The sequence below is a fragment of the Melanerpes formicivorus genome, unplaced genomic scaffold, assembly GCF_026170545.1.
Source record: "Melanerpes formicivorus ecotype bairdi unplaced genomic scaffold, bMelFor1.0.p_v2 SCAF_243, whole genome shotgun sequence".
Lineage (NCBI taxonomy): Eukaryota > Metazoa > Chordata > Aves > Piciformes > Picidae > Melanerpes > Melanerpes formicivorus.
The window spans coordinates 1,035-20,509 of record NW_027142595.1 but is presented as its reverse complement, the minus strand read 5'-3'; the positions used below and the strand labels follow the sequence as shown (position 1 = coordinate 20,509).

The 19,475-nt window shown below is 52.5% G+C and overlaps 2 protein-coding genes across 2 annotated transcripts in view; both read right to left on the bottom strand.

Moving 5' to 3' along the window:
• The window catches only part of LOC137458434 (zinc finger protein 850-like), a gene marked incomplete at its 5' end in the record, with an annotated part of 119,581 nt that extends 101,877 nt beyond the window's left edge, over positions 1-17,704 (bottom strand). The window contains 2 exons of the mRNA XM_068169908.1: positions 16,042-16,469; positions 17,615-17,704. Coding sequence (XP_068026009.1) covers positions 16,042-16,469; positions 17,615-17,704 — 518 coding nt within the window. The remainder of the gene's footprint in view (positions 1-16,041; positions 16,470-17,614) is intronic.
• Positions 7,077-7,979, bottom strand: LOC137458433 (olfactory receptor 14A16-like; the record flags this gene model as incomplete). The annotated part of the gene is made up of 1 exon (XM_068169907.1): positions 7,077-7,979. A coding segment is annotated over exon 1 (903 nt), but the record flags the coding sequence as incomplete, so codon positions are not given.
• Positions 17,705-19,475: the final 1,771 nt, after the last annotated feature.

Below are 19,475 nucleotides of genomic sequence, written 5' to 3'. Positions count from 1 at the left end.
CCAGGGCCTTTGCAGCTCCTCTGGAGATGAAGCCAATCTGGGCAGAGGCCTTGAGGGACCTCATCTGCTTAACCCTGCCCTGAGCAGGATCATTGGAGAAGAGGATGTGCAGGAGTCTGCTGCCCAACTGCAACAGGACAGAGCCAGCAGCTTCTCCACTCAAACCCTTGGTAGGAAATCTCCCAGATGGATCTGGTGAAACTTTGATCTGCTCAGGCTCTGGCCACAAGGAGGCTGATGGCTGAGTGTGCAATCCTGTGCTCAGTTGTGTCTCAGGAACTCACCATTCAGTAGGAAGCCAAGGACTGTGAAGTGGGAGGGGAGGCCACTTCTGCCTCCTGAGAGGATTTGCCAACAGCAGGAACACAGCTGGGAAAGGGACTGTGAGGTCAGCTGTGTCTGCAGGAGCTGATAGGGCAGCCCTGGGCTCATGGCTGGCAGATGGGCACAGTGATCTGGGAGATGCCCTCTGTCAAAGGGCCTGGGGTGGCTGCAGGAAGGGGCTGATGGTTTGGTGGCTGTGTCTCTGCTGCCTGAGTACCTGATGGGACAGCAACAGGCACAGGGCTTGGTGCTGTCTCTGCAAGAAACTGCAAGGCCAGCAGCCTTGGGAGCACCTGGTGAGGCAGGAAAGAGCAGGAGAGAGGAACACTGCCAGATAGTGCAGCCTGGCAGGTGGAGACTGGCCATGAGGAGCAAGAAACCTCTCTCAAAGGGTAGTGCTGTGACCTGAGAAGTTCTCCAGAAGGAGTATGGGATCAGCCCTTCTCTTTGTGTCCCAGGTAGCAGAGTGTGAGTGTGGGCAGGTGTCAGTGAAGGCATGGAAAGGCCAAGGTGGGGAAGTGAGATGAGTGTCTGCAGCCTGCAGGGCAGGAGAAGCAGCTGTGAGACAGTGCAGGACAAAGCTGTGGGAGAGCTGGCAAAGGGCAATGGCAGTGGTGGGAGTGATGAAGAGAAGCCAAGGCTGTGCCCTCTTGACTCTGCAATTCTCTGTCCCCGAGGCCTGTGAGGAGATGTTGTCCTAAGGCACTGGGAGGGCCTCACTGCCTCTTTGCACAGCCCCAGGAAGGCTGGGGACTATCAGACCCTTGTCCTCCACTCAGCATCACTAACCCTACAGGGATCCTAAAGGAAGGCTGGAGAGGAACTTTTCATGAGGGTGTCTGGTGACAGGAGAGGAGGGAAAGGTTTGAAGGTGAGGAAAAGGAGGTTTAGACTGGGTCTTAGGAAGAAGTTCTTCAGTATGAGGGTTGTGGGACTCTGGGATAGGCTGCCCAGGTAGGATGCCCTCTCCTGAGTGTGTTGAAGGCCAGGCTGGATGAGGCCTTGAGCAGCTGAGTCTATTGGAGAGGCATCCCTGCCTATGGCAGGGAGGTTGGAGCAGATGAGCTCTGAGGTCCCTTCCAACCTAGGCCATGCTATGCTGCTATGAAACCCACACCCCACCCCCACTGCACCTGAAGAGCCTTGACCCACACATGTGGGACAGGCTGTGCCTGTGGGGCAGGATCTGCCTGCCCAGGGGCTGTGCTCAGGCCTTGGCCTTTGTGCTGCAGAAACCAGAGCCAGAGTTTGCTCTCCTGCACTTTGCCTTTGTCTGCTGCAATCACAGCCTCTCCTGAGCTGCTCTAACGAGTCCCTGGGGAGGCTTTGGCAGTAACAAGCCTCAGTGGGGCCAATCAGTGCTTCAAGGTACTTTGTGTTTTGCTTCTTGCTTCTTGCCGAGTTTCTTCACTCTTCTCTCAGTACCTGAGGTTCATGGAATGATCCCCAAGTGCCCTAAGGATCTCTTTGTGTCTTCATTGTTTACTTCAAGAGTTCAAAGTGCACCTCACAAAGCTCAGATTTTGATGGTAAGCTATTTGATTCTTTCTCAGATGAGGGCAGAGGTGACAGCAGCATCCACCAAGTCAGAATGATGCAGGCTGTCTGCTCAAGGGGTCTGGACTGGGAGGAGAAGCTGTCCTTTGAGGGCTGACACTGAGTGGGCAACTTTGCTCCCCACCCTCCCCAACCTCCCCATTGCTGTCCCTGCCCACCTGGGCCTTACATCCCTGCTCCTTGCATCACACTTCTCCACTGCTCTCTACAGCTGGAGCTCACAGCTCCATGGCACCAGCTGCCCCCTGCTCTCCTTAGAGAACTGCCTGCACACAGCCACAGAATTGTTGCTGTTTGGAAGCAAAGCAAAGCCAAGCCTGGGAATGTTCCCTCAGCAATCCAAGCCCTCTGGAACCATCTGCTCAGCACAATATGTTGCACACAGTGTCCTTACTTTTCAGTCACTTGGTCCCCAATAATTTGCCCAAGAGCACAGGGTGATAAGGACAGCAAGGATGAAGTATATGAGAATTAAGAGGAGAAGGACGAAAATAATTGTGAGGAGGACAAAGGGGATGATGTGGGAGAAGTGGAGGATGATATGGAACAGGAGAAGTATGATGAGAACGAGGAGGAAAATGAAGAGGAGAAAGAGGGCAAACCCATATCAGCCCCACTGTGCCACCCAAGCAGCCACATCAGTGCCCTGAGTGGGGGAAAAATCTTCCCACCCGTCATGGAGATGGTGAAGCCCCACTGCCCCCAGCCCAGTGCCCAGCCCTCTGTCTGTGATGACTCTGGCAAGAGCTTCACCCTCAGCTCAAACCTCATCTGGCACTGCTGCATCCACAGCCAGAAGCAGCTGGACCTCTGAGCTGCCTGAGGCAAGAGCTCCACCCAGATGGCCGCCCTCAGCCAGCACCGCTGCACCCACACCGGTGCCAGCCCTTCACCTGCACAGGCTTCAGCCGCAGCTCCTCCCTCACCTGGCATATTCACCCCCATGCAGGTGACCAGTGTGCACCAGGGGACACAGCAATACACCGACCCCGGCACTGCCAGGCCAAACGTGATCCCCCTGGGGGAGCCTTTTCCAGCAGCTTGAACTGAAATCTCCTCTTTTACGCCTTCTTTCCTCAGAAGCAAATGTGCCCCTGCCCTTCTCAGCACCAGCCAGTGCTGAGGGGAGTAATGACAGTGCTGAGTCAGCACAGCCAATGCCACCACTGCAGCTGGGCTGGGATTTGGCTGTTTGTTCCTCAACACTTTGGGTTTCCTAGAAGTAAAACAAAAACCTCATCCCAAGGATAATGTCTAATTGGAATGGAAACCCCAACCCTAATAAAGTATTGTCTCTTCATGCTTTTTCTTTGACATTTCTTTCCCAAAAGGCCACTTTTGGGGGCATTTCTTCCCAGGGCCAGGGATGAAGCCATGTGCCCACTTCAGGGAGGTGTCCTTGAAGGGTCCTGGGAGGTCTTGAAACTGAAGTGAGGAAATCAAACTCAGTGCCCCCCATAGCCATTCAGCAGTATCCTTCACTAACCTGCATGGACATGGAATGATGACTCCAAAATGAACCTGTGCTGAAAAGGTTAACCATGGTCCTCATCTAGGACTCAGCAACACATAGGCTTTAGAAGGATAAAAACTTATTTGATATGTTGTTGGGGTTTGTTTTGAGCAAGAGGGGACATGGGTCCCAGGAACACCTGTGCATTTCAGGCCTTGAAGAATTCTCTGTTGATAATATAGTGGCAGAGTAGGAGATGTGAGAAAGTGCTGATTGCTTGGTATGCTGAAGTCCAGCTGCCCCTGAGATGGGAGGCAAGCAAGATAAGGAGGAGGCGAGATCTGGGAAAGAGAGCAATTAGGCCGGCTAGAAGAATTCCACAGAGTTGTGAAAACAATGATGTAACCTTTTAGAGAGCAACCAATAGTATGTTGCCAAGTGGGCATAATTATAGCAAACTGTATATAAGATGTGTCTGATGCTCAATAAAGTGGAATCCGCTGATCAAATTGGTCGTTAAAGCGGCCCCCTTCTTGCAGTAAGTGGCGCTCGAACACGGGACCCTAATGAAGACAAACGTTAGGGTTTAAGAAGTTCTTCGGGACGTGGGAGATTCGCAGTAAGCCGGGAGGCAAGAAGACGGCCGGCCCGGGATAGCAGTACCAGAGGCTGCAAGAAAAGGGAAGACAGCCTTGAAGCCTCTGGCAGCTGGGAGGCCAAAAGCACAGAGGCCAGGCAGGAGCCAGGGGCTGCCCTCTCAGGTGCTGCAGCAAGAAGTGACCTCCCAGACCCTTTGCTGCCCTCTTCCTGCTGCTGCCCTATCAGCTGCTGAGCCAGCAGTGACCTCCCAGCCCCTGCCCAGCGTTGTGGCTGCTGCTGTGCAGGAGATCCTGAGGCACAGCTGAGCTGCTCACAGCATTGCCAACCATCTCCACCTGGTGTCTGTGAGCTGCTTGGACACAGTTCACCTCCTGCTTCTCTTCCAGGCTGCTCTGGGAGCTCCCATCCCTGTCCTGTGCCAGGGGCCAAGCAGAATCAGTCAGGGGTGGGGGAGTGCAGAGCAGGGAGGTCAGAGCTTAGGAAAGAAGTTTGAGGTTGTTCTCTGTTTCGTACTGGGAAGGGGGAAGGGATTCCACTATGCTCCAGGATGAGCCCATGTCTGTGCTGGGAGGAAATCTGGAGATCCACTGTGCACTGGGATGGTCTCCAGTCTGCAGTGGGGGATGACATTGGATCCAGTTCCTGGGACAGGTCTTCAGTTATAATGGGGTGGGATCAGGGATGCAGTTTATAATGGGCAGGGGGAGTAGTCTCTACTGGGTTGGAGTCAGGATACAGTTAACACAGGGAGGGATGCAGTAGATACTGGGAGGGGATCAGGGAATTCACTTTGCACTGGAATGGGACCCAGTGTGTACTGGGATGGAATCAGATGATCCAGTTTGTGCTGGAAGGAGGCCATGTCTGTCCTGGGAGGGGACCAGGGGGTTCAGCTTGTACTGGAATGAGGCCAAATCTGTACTGGGAGACATCAAAGACATTCAGTTTGTACCTGGAGGGGGCCCCAGTCTGAAGTGGGATGGCATCAGGGTATCAGTGCACACAGAGATGTGTTCTGGTCTTTACTGGGATGGAATCAGGGCTTCCAGGGGATAGACTTTGTACTGGGATGGGACTCAGACTGTACTGGGAGACAGCAATGGGATCTCATTTGTACTAGGAGCACTCCAGCACTGCACTGGGATCAGCATATCCAGTTTGTGCTGGGATGGGTGCAGCTGGGACTGGGAAGGGGCCCAAGGGATGCAAGGGAATGGACTCCAGTCTGCACTGGGATGGGATAAGGGCTTCCAATTTGTATTGGGACAAGGCCTAATGTGTACTTGGAGGGATTGAAGTGACCCTGTTTGGACTGGGACAGGGCCTAGACTGTACTGAGAGGACATGAAGGTGTGCAGTTTGTACTGGAATAGATGTAGCTGTCACAGGGAAATGATGGGATTAAAAGTAATCCGTGTCTTTACAAAGGAATAGTTGTCTGAAGAAGGTAGGAAGAGGAAGGGGGGAACCAGACAGTTCCCCTTATCTATGTGCACAAAAAACAAAGGAGCATCTGCAAGACACCCTTGTCTTACTCATCATGATGAATCAGTAGGAGGCTGTCAGAGGCTGACAGGACACTGAACACAGCCTAAACTCTTCAACTTTCAGACCAGAGCACAAACTTAACAGACTGCTAACAATTTACTTCTCCACCCAGAGCCACGAAGAACCTAATTTAAATGAACATAGGATGTATGTAACAGGGGGGTTGCATGTGAGGGGGGGCATGCAGTAGGCAGTTCACGAAAGACTGTAAAGCCTGAGCACCTGAGCCAGTGGGGAAAGGGAGAGGTAATTTGCATCCAGGGATTCAGGATAAAAGGGGAGCTGCGACTCCCAGCAACTTGAGAGACCCCACCAGGGATTGTCCTGTGCACTCCCCCTTTATTCAAATAAAGCTTTACTAAACTCTGTCTCCATTGTGAACAGGAACTTCTAAATCAAGAGAATTTTTTCCTTACAGAAGGGAGCCAGGGCACACATTCTGTACTGGGATGGGACCTTGACTGCAGAGGAAGAGGTCAATATAGTCCAGCTTTTACTGGGATGAGGACATGTGTGTACTTTGAGGGGTTAAAGGGCTGACTCTCTACAGGAAGGGGGTCAGGATCCCAAGGTGCCCAAGCTGCCAGAGCACTCAGGTCTTGCCCCAGCACAGAGGCTCAGTGAGAGAGGGTGGAAGGGAAGAAAGAGCAGCTGAGGACAGCCGAAGCTCTGGGGCTCCCTGTCGCTGCTGCTGTGCTGGGACTCTGCCCCTCCACCTCTGCACACAGGCACTGCCCTGAAGCTCCACAGAAGCCTTAGAGGAGGGAACTCAGAGAAACAACTTCCTGCAGGGTCCTTTATTGTGTTGAACACACAGGGAGCACAGCTCCTCATGTCTGCAGCCTCTGGGTCACAGCAGACAGGCCAAGACTGAATCAGATATGGTCTTGAATGATGATATTTCTGTGGTGTGGTTGGCTGAGATTACCCTCAGCTAACTGGGGTAAATTACCGAAAAAAACCAACAACCCAAACCCAACAACCTCAGAAGTTGGAAGCAAAATGAAAGTTCTATTTACAAAGGGTGAGCAAAACTCCAGAAGTATAAAATGCCATGAAGATGTACAAAATCTTTTGACAGAGATTTACAATTCAAAGCAATACAAGTACCCCCTTGAATTGTTCCAAACCCCCCTGCGTGGCCCAGAGGGGCTGCTCACAAACTCCTTCACCCCTTTCCCTTCCCTATATCTTTGCAGACAAAATGAACCAGCAGAAGGTCAGGAAAGAGACAAGGCAGCAGTGCACAGCAGAGACACAGAGCAAAGAAGTGAACGTCAGAGTGAAGAGTCTGTGCAGCAACCAATGGAATGAACAGAGACACAGCTGTTAGTATTCTGCTGTGGCAAATCCCCAACTACATTTACCTGTCACTCAAAGATCTCCAGAAAGTTTCTGCTCTGGCTTTGCAATTAGAAACTAGGCTAAAGTGCCAGCTCCAAACCATGACACAAGGGAACCACATTCTTACAAGGGAAATACCAGCAGCAGCCAGAGCTCAAGCAGCCAGGCTGGGCCTGCACTGAGTGGCATCAGAACTGCTCTGCAGGAGAAGACAAAGAGTTTATTGCTTCTGAAAGCATCCAGGGATCAGTTTGCTCAGGGCAGCCTTAAGCTCCTGGTTCCTCAGGCTGTAGATGAGAGGGTTGACTGCTGGAGGCACCACTGAGTACAAAACTGACACCACCAGATCCAAGGATGGGGAAGAGATGGAAGAGGGCTTCAAGTAGGCAAAGGTGCCAGGGCCAAGAAAAAGTGAGACCACAGCTAGGTGAGGGAGGCAGGTGGCAAAGGCTTTGTGGCGTCCCTGCTGAGAGGGGATCCTCAGCACTGCCCTGAAGATCTGCACATAGGACACCACAATCAACACAAAACAGACAAAGAATAAATAGGCACTGGCTAGAAGAAGCCAAAGTTCCCTGAGGTAGGATGTGGAACAGGAGAGCTTGAGGATCTGGGGGATTTCACAGAAGAACTGGTCCACAGCATTTCCCTGGCAGAGGGGCAGGGAAAATGTATTGGCTGTGTGAAGCAGAGCATTGAGAGACCCACAGGCCCAGGCAGCTGCTGTGAGGCAGACACAAACTCTGCTGCCCAGGAGGGTCTCATAGTGCAGGGGTCTGCAGATGGCAACGTAGCGATCATAGGACATGGTGGTGAGGAGAAAATACTCTGCTGAAATGAAAAAGAAAAACATAAATAGCTGAGCAGCACATCCTGCATAGGAGATGTCCCTGGTGTCCCTCAGGGAATTGGCCATGGACTTGGGCACAGTGGTGGAGATGCAGCCCAGGTCAGTGAGGGCGAGGTTGAGGAGGAAGAAGTACATGGGGGTGTGGAGGTGGTGGTGCCAGGCTATGGTGGTGGTGATGAGGCCATTGCCCAGCAGGGCAGCCAGGTAGATGGCCAGGAAGAGGCAGAAGTGCAGGAGCTGCATCTGCCTTGTGCCTGGGAATGGCAGGAGGAGGAAGTGGGTGATGGAGCTGCTGTTGGGCATTTGTGCCCTTTGTGCTCAGTGCAGTAGCCAAAAGGCAAAGGCAGTCACAAGTCAATGGAGCACAACCAAAGCCATTTCTCAGCCCCTGATCCAGAGACTTAAGTTTTCTTTTGGAGGACACCTCCCTCCAGCTCTGTTGCTGGACTCATTTGTGCTGACTGAGCATGCAAGGAAGAGCAGAGACTCTGCCTGCTTCCTGCTGCTGAGTCAGTCCTGCTCTGCAGCAGGGGAGTGGTGGAGGCAGCAGCAAGGTCTGGTGTCCACTTTCAGAGGAAAGAGTCCCAAAGCAGAAAGGCTTCTCAGCATCTCCCAGTGCTAAGGAGAGAGGGTAGAAAAAGGCAGTTCCTGAATGTTTTAGGCTTTTGTACTCCAGCTGTCCACATCTCACCCCCAGAGTGGTCATGGCTGTCACAAGTTCTCACACACAGCATTTCTGCTGCCCTCAGGGGGAACAGAGAGAGCAGAGCCCTGCAAGACAAGCGGCTGCCTGTGGCTCAGAGCAGAGTGAGGGGAGCTGCTCTGGCCATGCTGCCACTTCCCCACTTCTCTGGGCTTGTGCCCTGCTGAGCTGGAGGAGATCACACTCCCATGTCCCCCTGAAAAGCCACCAGACCCTGCTGAGAGAAGACGAATTCCCCCACAGACCACTCAGTGTCTCAGCCTCTCTCAAGGTCTCAGCACCACACTTCCAGCCCAGCACACTCAGGGCTCATTGCAACACCCAATGGCATTTCCTCTCCTGTTGCAGCTCTGCCTCTGCTGGAGCTCTGGCTGCAGAGGAGGTGCTTCACACCTTGGAGCCCACGACCCTGAGGGCAGAGGCTTTTCTGGGGGGAAGAAGAGGCCAAGGTCTGTGCTCTGAGGAAGGGTCTGGCCTGGAGGGGATCAGATGGAGATGTCTGAATGCTCCCTCCCACAACATTGCTGGGTTCAGTTTCCTTCCCTGATCAGATCCCTGCTGCCTGGAGGTTCTCACCCTGGCAGGAGTGTGCTGGGTGATGGACTTGCCCTGGTCACAGAGCCCATCCCAGCCCCTGTGCACTCACCTGCAGAAACCTGCTTGTTTACAGGGCACTGGCTGGGAGCATCCTGATGAGTGCAGCCAGGGTGCTGCTGCTGTTGTCCACAGGCAGAGGCTGAGGGCTCTTTAAGAGGCTCCCAGCAGACCTCCTGACCACTCCAAGAAGCACTTCCCCACTTTCATGGACTTTTTCCAACTTGAATGGTCCTTTGTTACTTCTCTTTCTTTCCCCACTTTCCCTTGTCCTCAGAAAAGGAAACTGCAAACACAGACTCAGGAACTCTTCTCTCTTTAGAGCACACTCTACTTGGACCTTGTCCTTGAAACATCTCTTTGGAAGTTCCCTGGTGCTGAGCTGCAGCTGTGAGCAGCCCTGACCCACACAGCAGCCTCTCCAGAGCAGAAGGACCCTGCCCCACCCTGCCCTGCTCTGCACTGCCAGGAGTGGCTCCTGCCACACACAGCTTCTCCCCACAGCCAGCAACAGCTGTGGCTGTGCCAGATTTAGGAGATGCTGCCTGGAACTGCACCTGAACCGCCCTGCACCCACAGCCTCACCATGTCAGTGACTGCAGTGACTTCTCCTCCAGTGAGCTCTCAGCATCCTCCCAGTCCTGACCACCTTGAATCACTCTCTGCCATCTTCATCTCCCTGAGATCCTCTGGCAGTGTCCTCAGCCCTGCTGTGCTGTGCAGAGGAGATGCTCCTGGCCAGAGCTGTCTCTCTGCAGTGATGCCTGCTTCCCAGCAGCACCTTCCAGCCCAGGAGCCTGCCCTGGCTCAGCAGCTCAGGACCAGCCCAAGGCATTTAAAGGAGCCCTCTGCTGGCTTTGGTGCCAAGTCCATGAACCTCAGGGACTGAGAGGAAGCTGATGAAACCTCTCCACAAGTCAAAGTCAGATTCAAACTCTGAAGTTTCTTCTACTCTTAATGGGTCCCAGTGAAGCATACTTGGAAAGGGTCCCCAGGGTCTGGTTAGAGCAGAAGAAGACAGTGGATGCAAGGGAAGCATCACTGGAGGCACTGAAGCATCTCCAGGCTGTGGTGAGAGCAGAGAACTGAGGCAGTGTTAACAGGCCAGGACAAGCAGCTCAAGGTGGCTCTGCTGCTGAGGAAACCTGGAGGGGTTTCATTGATCCAAAGGGCCAAGCCCTGACCCCCAGCCCCTGGCAAGTCAGATCCTGTCCCTCACCTATGGCTCTGGGCTCTGCTGGGTGCAGTGGGGAGTGAGGATGAGCAGCAACCAGGGTAGGACCTTGTCAGGTTTTGCAGTGGTTTGCTTGCAAAGAGACAACTCCTGCTGAAAAAGGAATGAAATGCACCTTTAAAAATAATTTTTATCAGATGCTTTGTGCAATAAAAACCTCTCCAATCAGCTGCAGAAACCATGGCAATAATTAGAGGTTCAGCAGTATTTAATGAGCCCCATGGAGTATTTGGGGCTGATTACATCATCCTCAGGTACTGCCAGGAGACTCTGCCAAGGTACTGCCAAGAAGCCTCTCAAGAAGTCCAAGGCAGAAGAAAACTCCAAAGTACCTTGAAGCACTGATTGGCCTCACTGAGGCATTTTACTGACAAAGGCTACCCAGGGACTCGTTAGAGCAGCTTGTTAGAGGCCAGGATTGCAGGGAGACAAAGGCAAAGTACAGGGGAGGAAAAATTGCCTTTGTTCTAGGAAGCAGAAAGGCCAAGCCCTGACCTGTGCCCTTGGACTAGAAAAACCTCAAAGCCTCAAAGCAAAGTTTCTCCTCACAGGCCTTGGTGGCAGAGGCAACTGCCAGAGCCAAGGGGACAAAGGTCTTGGTCCTGTTGGGCCTCTCAGCCTTGCCAGAGCCCTTGGCCATCCTTACTGCAGCCTCTCCTACACTGTCCCATGCCTTCAACTCTTTCCTTCAATAGCTGGGATGAATGCACAAACAGATTTCAGAAGACAAATTAAGTCTACACAGCCTCTGAAGTGCAAACCCCTCCAAGAACAGCCCTAGCAGAGTGAACAGAAGATGAAGTTTCAGCAAGTGAGGCATATGTAAGATGCCATCTACCAGCACAGGGACAATAAACTACTGGCTAAAAACAGCAAATAGAATCACTAACAGTCTTAGAAATTGGTAGAAGTGTCACAGACTCACAGAAACATTCAGGTTGCAAAAGACTCTCAGGATCACCAAGTCCCATCCAGAACCCTACTCTGCAAGGGTCACTCATGAATCGAATCTCCAAGCACCACATCCAAACCACCTTTAAATACATCCAGGACTGGGGACTCCATCACCTCCCTGGGTAGCACATTCCATTCCCTGATCACTCTTTCAGTGACAAAAAATATTTCATACTGTCCACTCCAAGCCTCCCCTGTTGCAGCTTGAGGCTGTTCCCCCTTGTTCTACTGCTAATTACCTGTGAGAAGAGACCAACATCAGTGCCTCTCCACAATGTCCTTTCAGGCACCTGTAGAGAGCCACGAGGTCTTCCCTCAGCCTCCATCAGTCACTCTTCATCAGAATTTATTCTCCAGGCCGTTCCCCAGCTTCCCTGCCCTCCTCTGCACTGGCTCCAGCATCTCCACATCTCTCTTGGATTGAGGTGCCCAAAACTGGACACCACACTTGAGCTGTGGCCTCACCAGAGCGGAGTACCAAGGGACAATCAGAATACAGTAGATCACATTACTCCTGAGATTCCAGTCACAGCCTTAGACTACTACCCAGCAAGGATGTTTGAAACCAGGATGACACAGGGGTATCAGGCAATACCTTACATCCAATATATATCTGCACATTGGCCACAGCAACCCCATGCAGTGCTACAGGCTGGGGTCAGAGTGGCTGGAGAGCGGCCAGGCAGAGAGGGACCAGGGGGTACTCGGGTACTGCTTCTCAGTCTCTGAGGTTCATGAACTTGCCAACAAGGCCACCAGAGGGCTCCTTTAAATGCCTTGGGCTGGTCCTCTGTTGCTGAGCCAGGCCAGGCTCCTGGGCTGGAGGGAGCTGCTGGCAAGCAGGCAGCGCTGCAGGAGACAGCTCTGGCCAGGAGCAGCTCCTCTGCACAGCACAGCAGGACTGAGGACACTGCCAGAGGATCTCAGGGAGAGGAGGAAAGCAGAGAGAGCTCCAAGTCTGCCTGGACTGGGACGGTGGCTGAGAGGTCACTGGAGAAGAAGTCACTGCAGTCACTAACACAGTGAGGCAAAGCAGCCTTAGACTACTATCCAGCAAGGATGTTTTAAACCAGGATGACAGAGGGGTGTCAGGCAATGCCTAACAGCCAATATGTGACCGGTTTAGGCTACACAGATCGGTAGGTCAGTGAGAATGCAACTTTAAATTTTAGTTTTAGTTTAGTTTGAGTCTCAGTCTGCTTTTCTCAGTCAGTCTGTCTGTTTCAGTCACAGAATCACAGTATCAGCAAGGTTGGAAGAGACCTCAGAGATCATCAAGTCCAACCTATCACCCAAGACCTCATGACTAGACCATGGCACCGAGTGCCACATCCAATCCCCTCTTGAACACATCCAGGGATGCTGACTCCATCTGCCTGGACAACTGCTTCTCTCTCTGTGCTTGGCTGACCTTCAGCTAATGAGATATGAAACTAATTCTTTTGTTTTCTTCCCTTAGCATGGGCTGAACATGAGCCAGCAGTGTGCCCTGGTGGCCAAGAAGGCCAATGGCATCCTGGCCTGCATCAGGAACAGTGTGGCCAGCAGGAGCAGGGAGGTCATTCTGCCCCTGTACACTGTACTGGTTAGGCCACACCTTGAGTCCTGTGTCCAGTTCTGGGCCCTTCAGTTTAGGAAGGATGTTGACTTGCTGGAACATGTCCAGAGAAGAGCAACAAAGTTGGTGAGGGGTTTGGAGCACAGCCCTATGAGAAGACTGAGGGAGCTGGGGTTGCTTAGCCTGGAGAAGAGGAGACTCAGGGGTGATCTTATTGCTGTCTACAACTACCTTAAGGCAGGTTGTAGACAGGCAGAGGTTGGTCTCTTCTCCCAGGCAGCCAGCACCAGAACAAGAGGACACAGTCTTAGGCTGCACCAGGGGAGGTTTAGGCTGGAGGTTAGGAGGAAGTTCTACACAGAGAGAGTGATTGCCCATTGGAATGGGCTGCCCGAGGAGGTGGTGGAGTCACCATCATTGGAGGTGTTCAGGAGGCGACTTGACAGGGTGCTTGGTTGCATGGTTTAGTTTGTTAGGTGGCGTTGGATGATAGGTTGGACGCGATGATCTTGAAGGTCTCTTCCAACCTGGTCTATTCTAGTCTAGTCTATTCTATTCTATCAGATGTACCTCGCCTTATCTTAGACATATAGCACATCTATAATCTCCAATATAATTAACTACTCGTTATCAGGTGTACCTCGCCTTGCCTTAGACGTATAGCACATCCATAACGTCTGGCGAATCAGGGAACGTCACCGGCATAAAGGCAGACAGATTAATCTCACAGAGACTAATCCAATAGCCACCATTAGTGGCACTGACAAACAGGAGCATCTCCACAGTCCTTAAAAGCAAAATGTCTTCTTGGTGGTGCAAGTGAGAGTCATAATGAATAGTTGGTCAAGGCAAACGTTCGGGGTCACCATTTGTAATAGTTTAGATGTTTTAATTACCTCGAGCAATGTTTCCAGGACAGGATGTAAGCAGGCAAAGACATTTATTACGTTGCACAGCAAGGTTCTCTGGTCTATCAGCAGGCACAGGTGTCACATCTCAATTGGTCATTCTCTACTGGCATGCCTGTCATTAAGGTGTTGTGGTGGTTTGAGCCTTAACTGGGGCTTAAAAGCTCAGATGGGGGCAAGGCTGAGAATCCCCTTCCCCAACAGAGAGAGCAAATCCACCAAGAAATAATTTGGGTTCAGCTTGGAAGTAAAGAGGCAAAGGATTTTTCTTTAAACAGTATATATATATATATATTTATGTAACAATGGCAGGCAGGGTTCAGAAGGGTAAGGAACAAGGATGGATGGGAGAAGGAGAGGAAAAGGAAAAACAATTATGAGATACAGAACCAGTCCTTTGCAGAGTGTGGAAGCAGCAGGAAAGAGAGCAATGCCTGCAATTCTCCTCCATCTTATACCCCTGCTGGACAAGGAGGGGGAAGTGGAACAGACCAAGTCAGTTTCCCAGGGGAGGAAACACACCCCCCCAGGGAGGGCAAAAAAACTCTCAGGAGCCCTCCTCCCCTCTTTTTTTCCAGGATGGGCATAGCCCACCACAGGCTGACAATAGGTCAAAACAACAAAACAATGTTTTAACACATCCCACCAAATGCTGCCCAGCTTCTCTCAGAGTCAAAGACAAAACACAGCTCTCTCTAATTTGAGCAAAGGCAAATCTTCCCTATAGTCTTCTCAAGCTATCTGAAAACATCCCTCTTCCCACAACCAACCCTTTTTCCCCCTGCACTTCTTTTTTCTTGGGCACCAACACATTTTTTCTGTGATTTTTTTCTCTCAGGCATCAACCATTTTTTTTCCCTGCAAGTCTTTTTCCTCAGGCACCAACCCTTTTATTCTCTGCTCTTGTTTTCTTTCAGCACCAACACATTTTTCTGTGTACTTCTTTTTTCTTGAGCACCAGCCATTTTTCCCTCTGCTCTTCTTTTCTCTCGAGCACCAACCCTTTTATTCTCTGTGCTCCCTTTTTCTCGTTCACCAACCCTTTTATTCCCTGTGCTTCTGTTCTCTTGGGCACCAACTCTGTTTTCCTCTGTGCTTCTTTTTTCTCACACACCAAACATTTTTTCCTCTACTATTTTTTTTTTCCTCAGGCAGCAACCCTTTTTTCTCTGTGCCTCCTTTTTCTCTGACACCAACCTCTTTATTCCCTGCACTTCTTGTTTCTCAGGCACCCATTGTTTTTATTCTTTCTGTTTCTTTTTGCTCAGCCACCAACCCTTTTTCCCTCTGCACTTCTTTTTTTCTGGAAGGTGTCCAGAGAAGGGCAACAAAGCTGGGGAGGGGTTTGGAGTACAAGCCCTATGAGGAGAAGCTGAGGGAAACTAAGGTTGCTTAGCCTGGAGAAGAGGAGGCTTCCTGTTCTGGTTGCTGCTGTTGGGTTCTGGCTCTCAGGTGCTGGCTCTTTGCTGAGGGGGAGGGCTGCAGGGGTTGAACTCCTGACTGCTGCTGCTGACTGCTGTGCTTCTTTCTGCAAACAGCCTCAGGTCAGTGTGCATTATGGGATCTCCTTTGGATTCAACTCTTTTGATTTTATCTCAAGTCCTTATCTCAACCCAGAGAGTTTTTTGGTTCCTCTGTGTTTTACTTTTCTCTCACTTCTGTTTTGGGGTGGAACAGGCAGCTTAACCTCTTCTCAGCTCTTCCTCCTGTTCCAGCCCAAGCGGAAAGCCAACAGAAGCTTTCTGAGTTCTTCCAAAGATCTCCATCAGCTTCCCCCTACACCCTCCAAAGATGCCAAAAGTCAGTCCTAGGACCATCCAAATCCCAAACACCTAAGATCACCTGAAAGCCCCTGAAGAATGCCTCTGAGATGACCCTCAAGACTCTTCTGAGAACCTCATTTTCCCCTCCCTGAACTGGGCACACAGCTCCACCCCATCCCTTGGGAGCAAATGCCCCCAAAATTTGGGCATTGAGGCAGGAATGTCAGAAATAAAAGCAAACAGACAGGATTTGGGTAACTTTTGGGTTTTATTGACATGATTGGTGAATGTACAGAGAGGTTCTTACCCCAGGGAGACACAAAGCATTGGGGAAGAACCAGACAGACCCTGGCAAAGCCCTGCCCAGCTCCACTGGGAGCTCCAGCTGTGCCGACTCAGCACTGTAATTGTTCTCATTAGCAATAATTGGTGTTCAGAAGGGCAGGAGGTGTTTGTTGCTGCTGGTGTCCCCAGTCCCTGAGAAGGGCAAAGGAAAAAGGGATGATTGTGGTTCTGGAAAGGCCCTCTCAGAGGGGTCACGATTACCCAAGAGATTCTAGGCGGATTTATGCCTCCCCTCTAGTGCAGGCTGCTCTCAGTTGTGGGTGCAGCGGTGATTGCTGAGGGATCGCTTCTTGGTGAAGCTCCTACCGCAATCAGCACAAGTGAATGGCTTCTCACCGGTGTGGGTGCGGCGGTGGCAAATGAGAAATTGGCTCCGGCTAAAGCGTCTGCCACAGTCAGCACAAATGAAAGGTTTCTCACCGGTGTGGGTGCGGTGGTGCTGAGTGAGCGTGCTCCTGCGTCTGAAGGCCTTGCCGCACTCATCACAGCTGAAAGACTTCTCGCCAGTGTGCACACGACGGTGATGTGTGAGGTTTCCCTTCCGGCTGAAGCTCTTGCCGCAGTCGGCACAGCTATACGGCCTCTCACCGCTGTGGATGAGTTGATGCTGGATGAAATCCGTGCTCGTGGTGAAGCTCTTGCCGCACTCAGCACAGGGGAACAGATGCTCTCCAGTGTGGATGCGGCGATGGATGGTGAGCCTGGAGCGACGTTTGAATTTCTTGCCACAGTCCCTGCAGATGAAGGCCTTCTCAGTGCTGTGCACATAGTAGTGCTGGGTGAGAGATGACCTGTGAGTGAAGGTCTTGCCACACTCAGCACAGCTGTATGGCCTCTCACCGGTGTGGGTGCAGCAATGCTGGAGATGCTGAGAGCTCTTGCTGAACCTCTTGCCACAGTCACCACAGACGAAGGGCCGGGGGCCAGGGTCAGGGCAGTGGTGCTTCACCTGCTCTGAGCCAGGTGGGAAGTTCTGCCCACACTCAGGGCACTGATTCAGCTGCTTGGGTGGCACAGAGGGACCTGCTCTGGCTTCATCCTCCTCTGCAAATTCCTTTTCCTCCTCTTCCTCATCACCTTCATCCTCATGGCTATCCTCTTCTCCATACTCATCATCATCATAGTCATCATTCTGCTCAGTATCACCATCCTCCATCTTGTCCTCTACCTTCTCATCCTCCTCTACCTTGGGAATGCAAATGTGCTTCTCCAACTTGATCTCTGGGTGCTGCTTCTCCTCCCAGCTTTTCTCTGGGTCCTTCTGTGAGGCCATACTGCGGGAGGGAGGGGTCACAGCTGTGCAATAGGGAAGATGGGTGCACCTGAGCCCAGGACCTCAAACCCTCAGATCCTGCCTGGGTCATGACACTCCCTGACTCCCAACTCCCAGCTGGAGAAGAGAATGCAGAGGGGACCTCAAACCTTCAGTTTCTGCCACAGTGTGGGCACAGACCTCCGATACCTGTGCTGAGACCCCAGGTTCCTATGATCAGTGCCCTGAGGTACCCTGGGGCTTACAAGTGGTCTTGTCCCACTCTCCTCGAGCCTGGTGGCATTGGCAGGGTGGTTCCCGGCCCAGGCCCTGTCCTTTGATCTCCCCTGGCTCAGACAATGGAGGCAGCAGCACTGAACAAGGAAGACCAAACCACCATCAATCTCCCACCACCCTCCAAATCCCAATCCCAAACACCACCTCCTGACACACAACTAACCCCACAAGCCTAGGGAGTTTCCAAACTCCAATGCCTGATGTGCCTCAGAGCCCCTGGAGGGGTGAAATGAGGTGGGTAGGAGGAGATGGAGGAGTATGGGAGTTACCCTGGGAATCTGGGATGCTGGGGGCTGGGGTCCTGCTGTTGCCCCATTCTGGATTTTTTACCTGCTGGCCTGCTCCAAGGGGCAGATCTGCAAACTCTGCTTGTCCACAGCACACAGGGGCAGGGATGATGGAGAGAGAGGGATACAACTCCTGCCACAAAGAAACAAAGGGCTCAGAGGAGAGCACTGACCTGCAAGGGATGGCTCAGCACTGCCCAGGACCAGGCAGCACAGCTCAGCCTTGCTGGGGGCAGCTCCCAAGCCCAGCAGCACAGCCACAGCACACAGCCAGGGCTGATCAAGATGGGAGGCCTCAACAAGTGCACACTCAGCTCCTTGCCCAGCACACAGCCCCCAGCACACAGCTGCAGGCCAGCACCACAACACAGCTGCCTCCACACAGCCTCTCCCAGGCCTTCCCTAAAGCTTCCTCCCACTGCCTGCCCAGGCCTCTGCTGCCTGCAGCTGCATTTGACAGCACATCTTGCTCTGGCCACAGATCTCCTCCCTAGCCCTAGCCCTATCACACTCACTCTGTGCTCACCTTTGCCCTGAACACACCTCTCTGCTGCTTACTCCCCAAGAGAAGACCACAGCATCCCTCAGGACACACACAAAGGGAGCTTCATGCTTTCTGGAGGTGCATCAAAGGGGGAAGGGACTTGCTCAGCTTCTTGCTAAACCTCTTCAGCCCTCATTGAGATGCTGGAGGAGTCTCTGGCTCCTGCCCAAACCTCACACCTCCAGCACCCTTCACACACCTGCAGCCCAAAGGGACTCACTGGAAAGGGTTTGGCTTCCTTCTCTCCCTGACCATTTCTCTCAGCTTGCTCTTTGCAGTTCCCTGGAGCTGCCACTCCACATCCCCAAGAGAAAATGAGGTTGGATGGGAGGGCACAGTGCCCATGGGCTGTTGTTCATCTCCCAGCTGACACAGGCAGAGCTGCGGCACAATTCACTCCTTTCACCTCCTAAAATGCTGCCAGATTCTGCCATTCCCTGCACACACATTTGCCACCTGGGCCCTGCATCCTCTCCCCTTTTTGGGGGGACAAGGCCTAATTCCTGCCTGACCATCCCCAGGCCTTTCCCTCATTCCCAGCTCATCCATGTCCCTACTACCTTGGCTGTCCCATGGCCCTGTGTCCCCCACCTCCACTGCCACTGCAGCTGGAAGGGTGGAGTGGAAAATGCTGTGGCTGAGGAAGCATCTAAGGAACTGGGCTGAAAGCAGCAGCACAAGAATGGAAGGGGCCTGAGACTAAAGGCTGGGATCAGCTGGAGGGCTGAAAGAACAGCACCAAGCCAAGGGGGGCTTACAGATGAGGGCTGGGGAGGGACCCTGCAGACACCTCAGGCAGGATGTGAGGAGAGGAAGGGGGACAGAGAGGAAGTGAGACCTCAGGTGACTCCTGCCATGGGGGATGGCAGGCCTGTGTGGGCAGGAGCCCTGAGTGCCTGCTTGGGCTGTGCTGGATGTCAGGAGGGGACAGGGGACTGTCCTGAGCCAGGCAGGATTTGGGACTTTGAGCTTCTGGGGTCAGCTGCTGCCAGCACCATTGGAGGTAGGAGCCAGGCAGAGCCTCACAGCTGCTGAACTAAGCCCTCCCACCCCCTGCAGCCTTCACCCTCCATCTCTCCATCCATTGCTCCAGCTCCACTCACTTGCTGCCCTCTCAGAGTCCCCAGGGTCCTACAACATCACCAGGGCTGATCTACACAGCCATCAGGGCCCAACAGAAGCCCCTGGATGAGAGCATGGAAGAGAATCCCTGTGGTGGGTGGAAGGCACTCGGATGTCTTACACCAGAGAGTAGAGACCTTCAGAAGGGACAGCAGAGTCCAGAGGGACACCACAAAGTGTCATCTAGCTTAGTTCATTCCCACAAGGCCTGCACTCACTCTCTATAAAGGAACAGCAC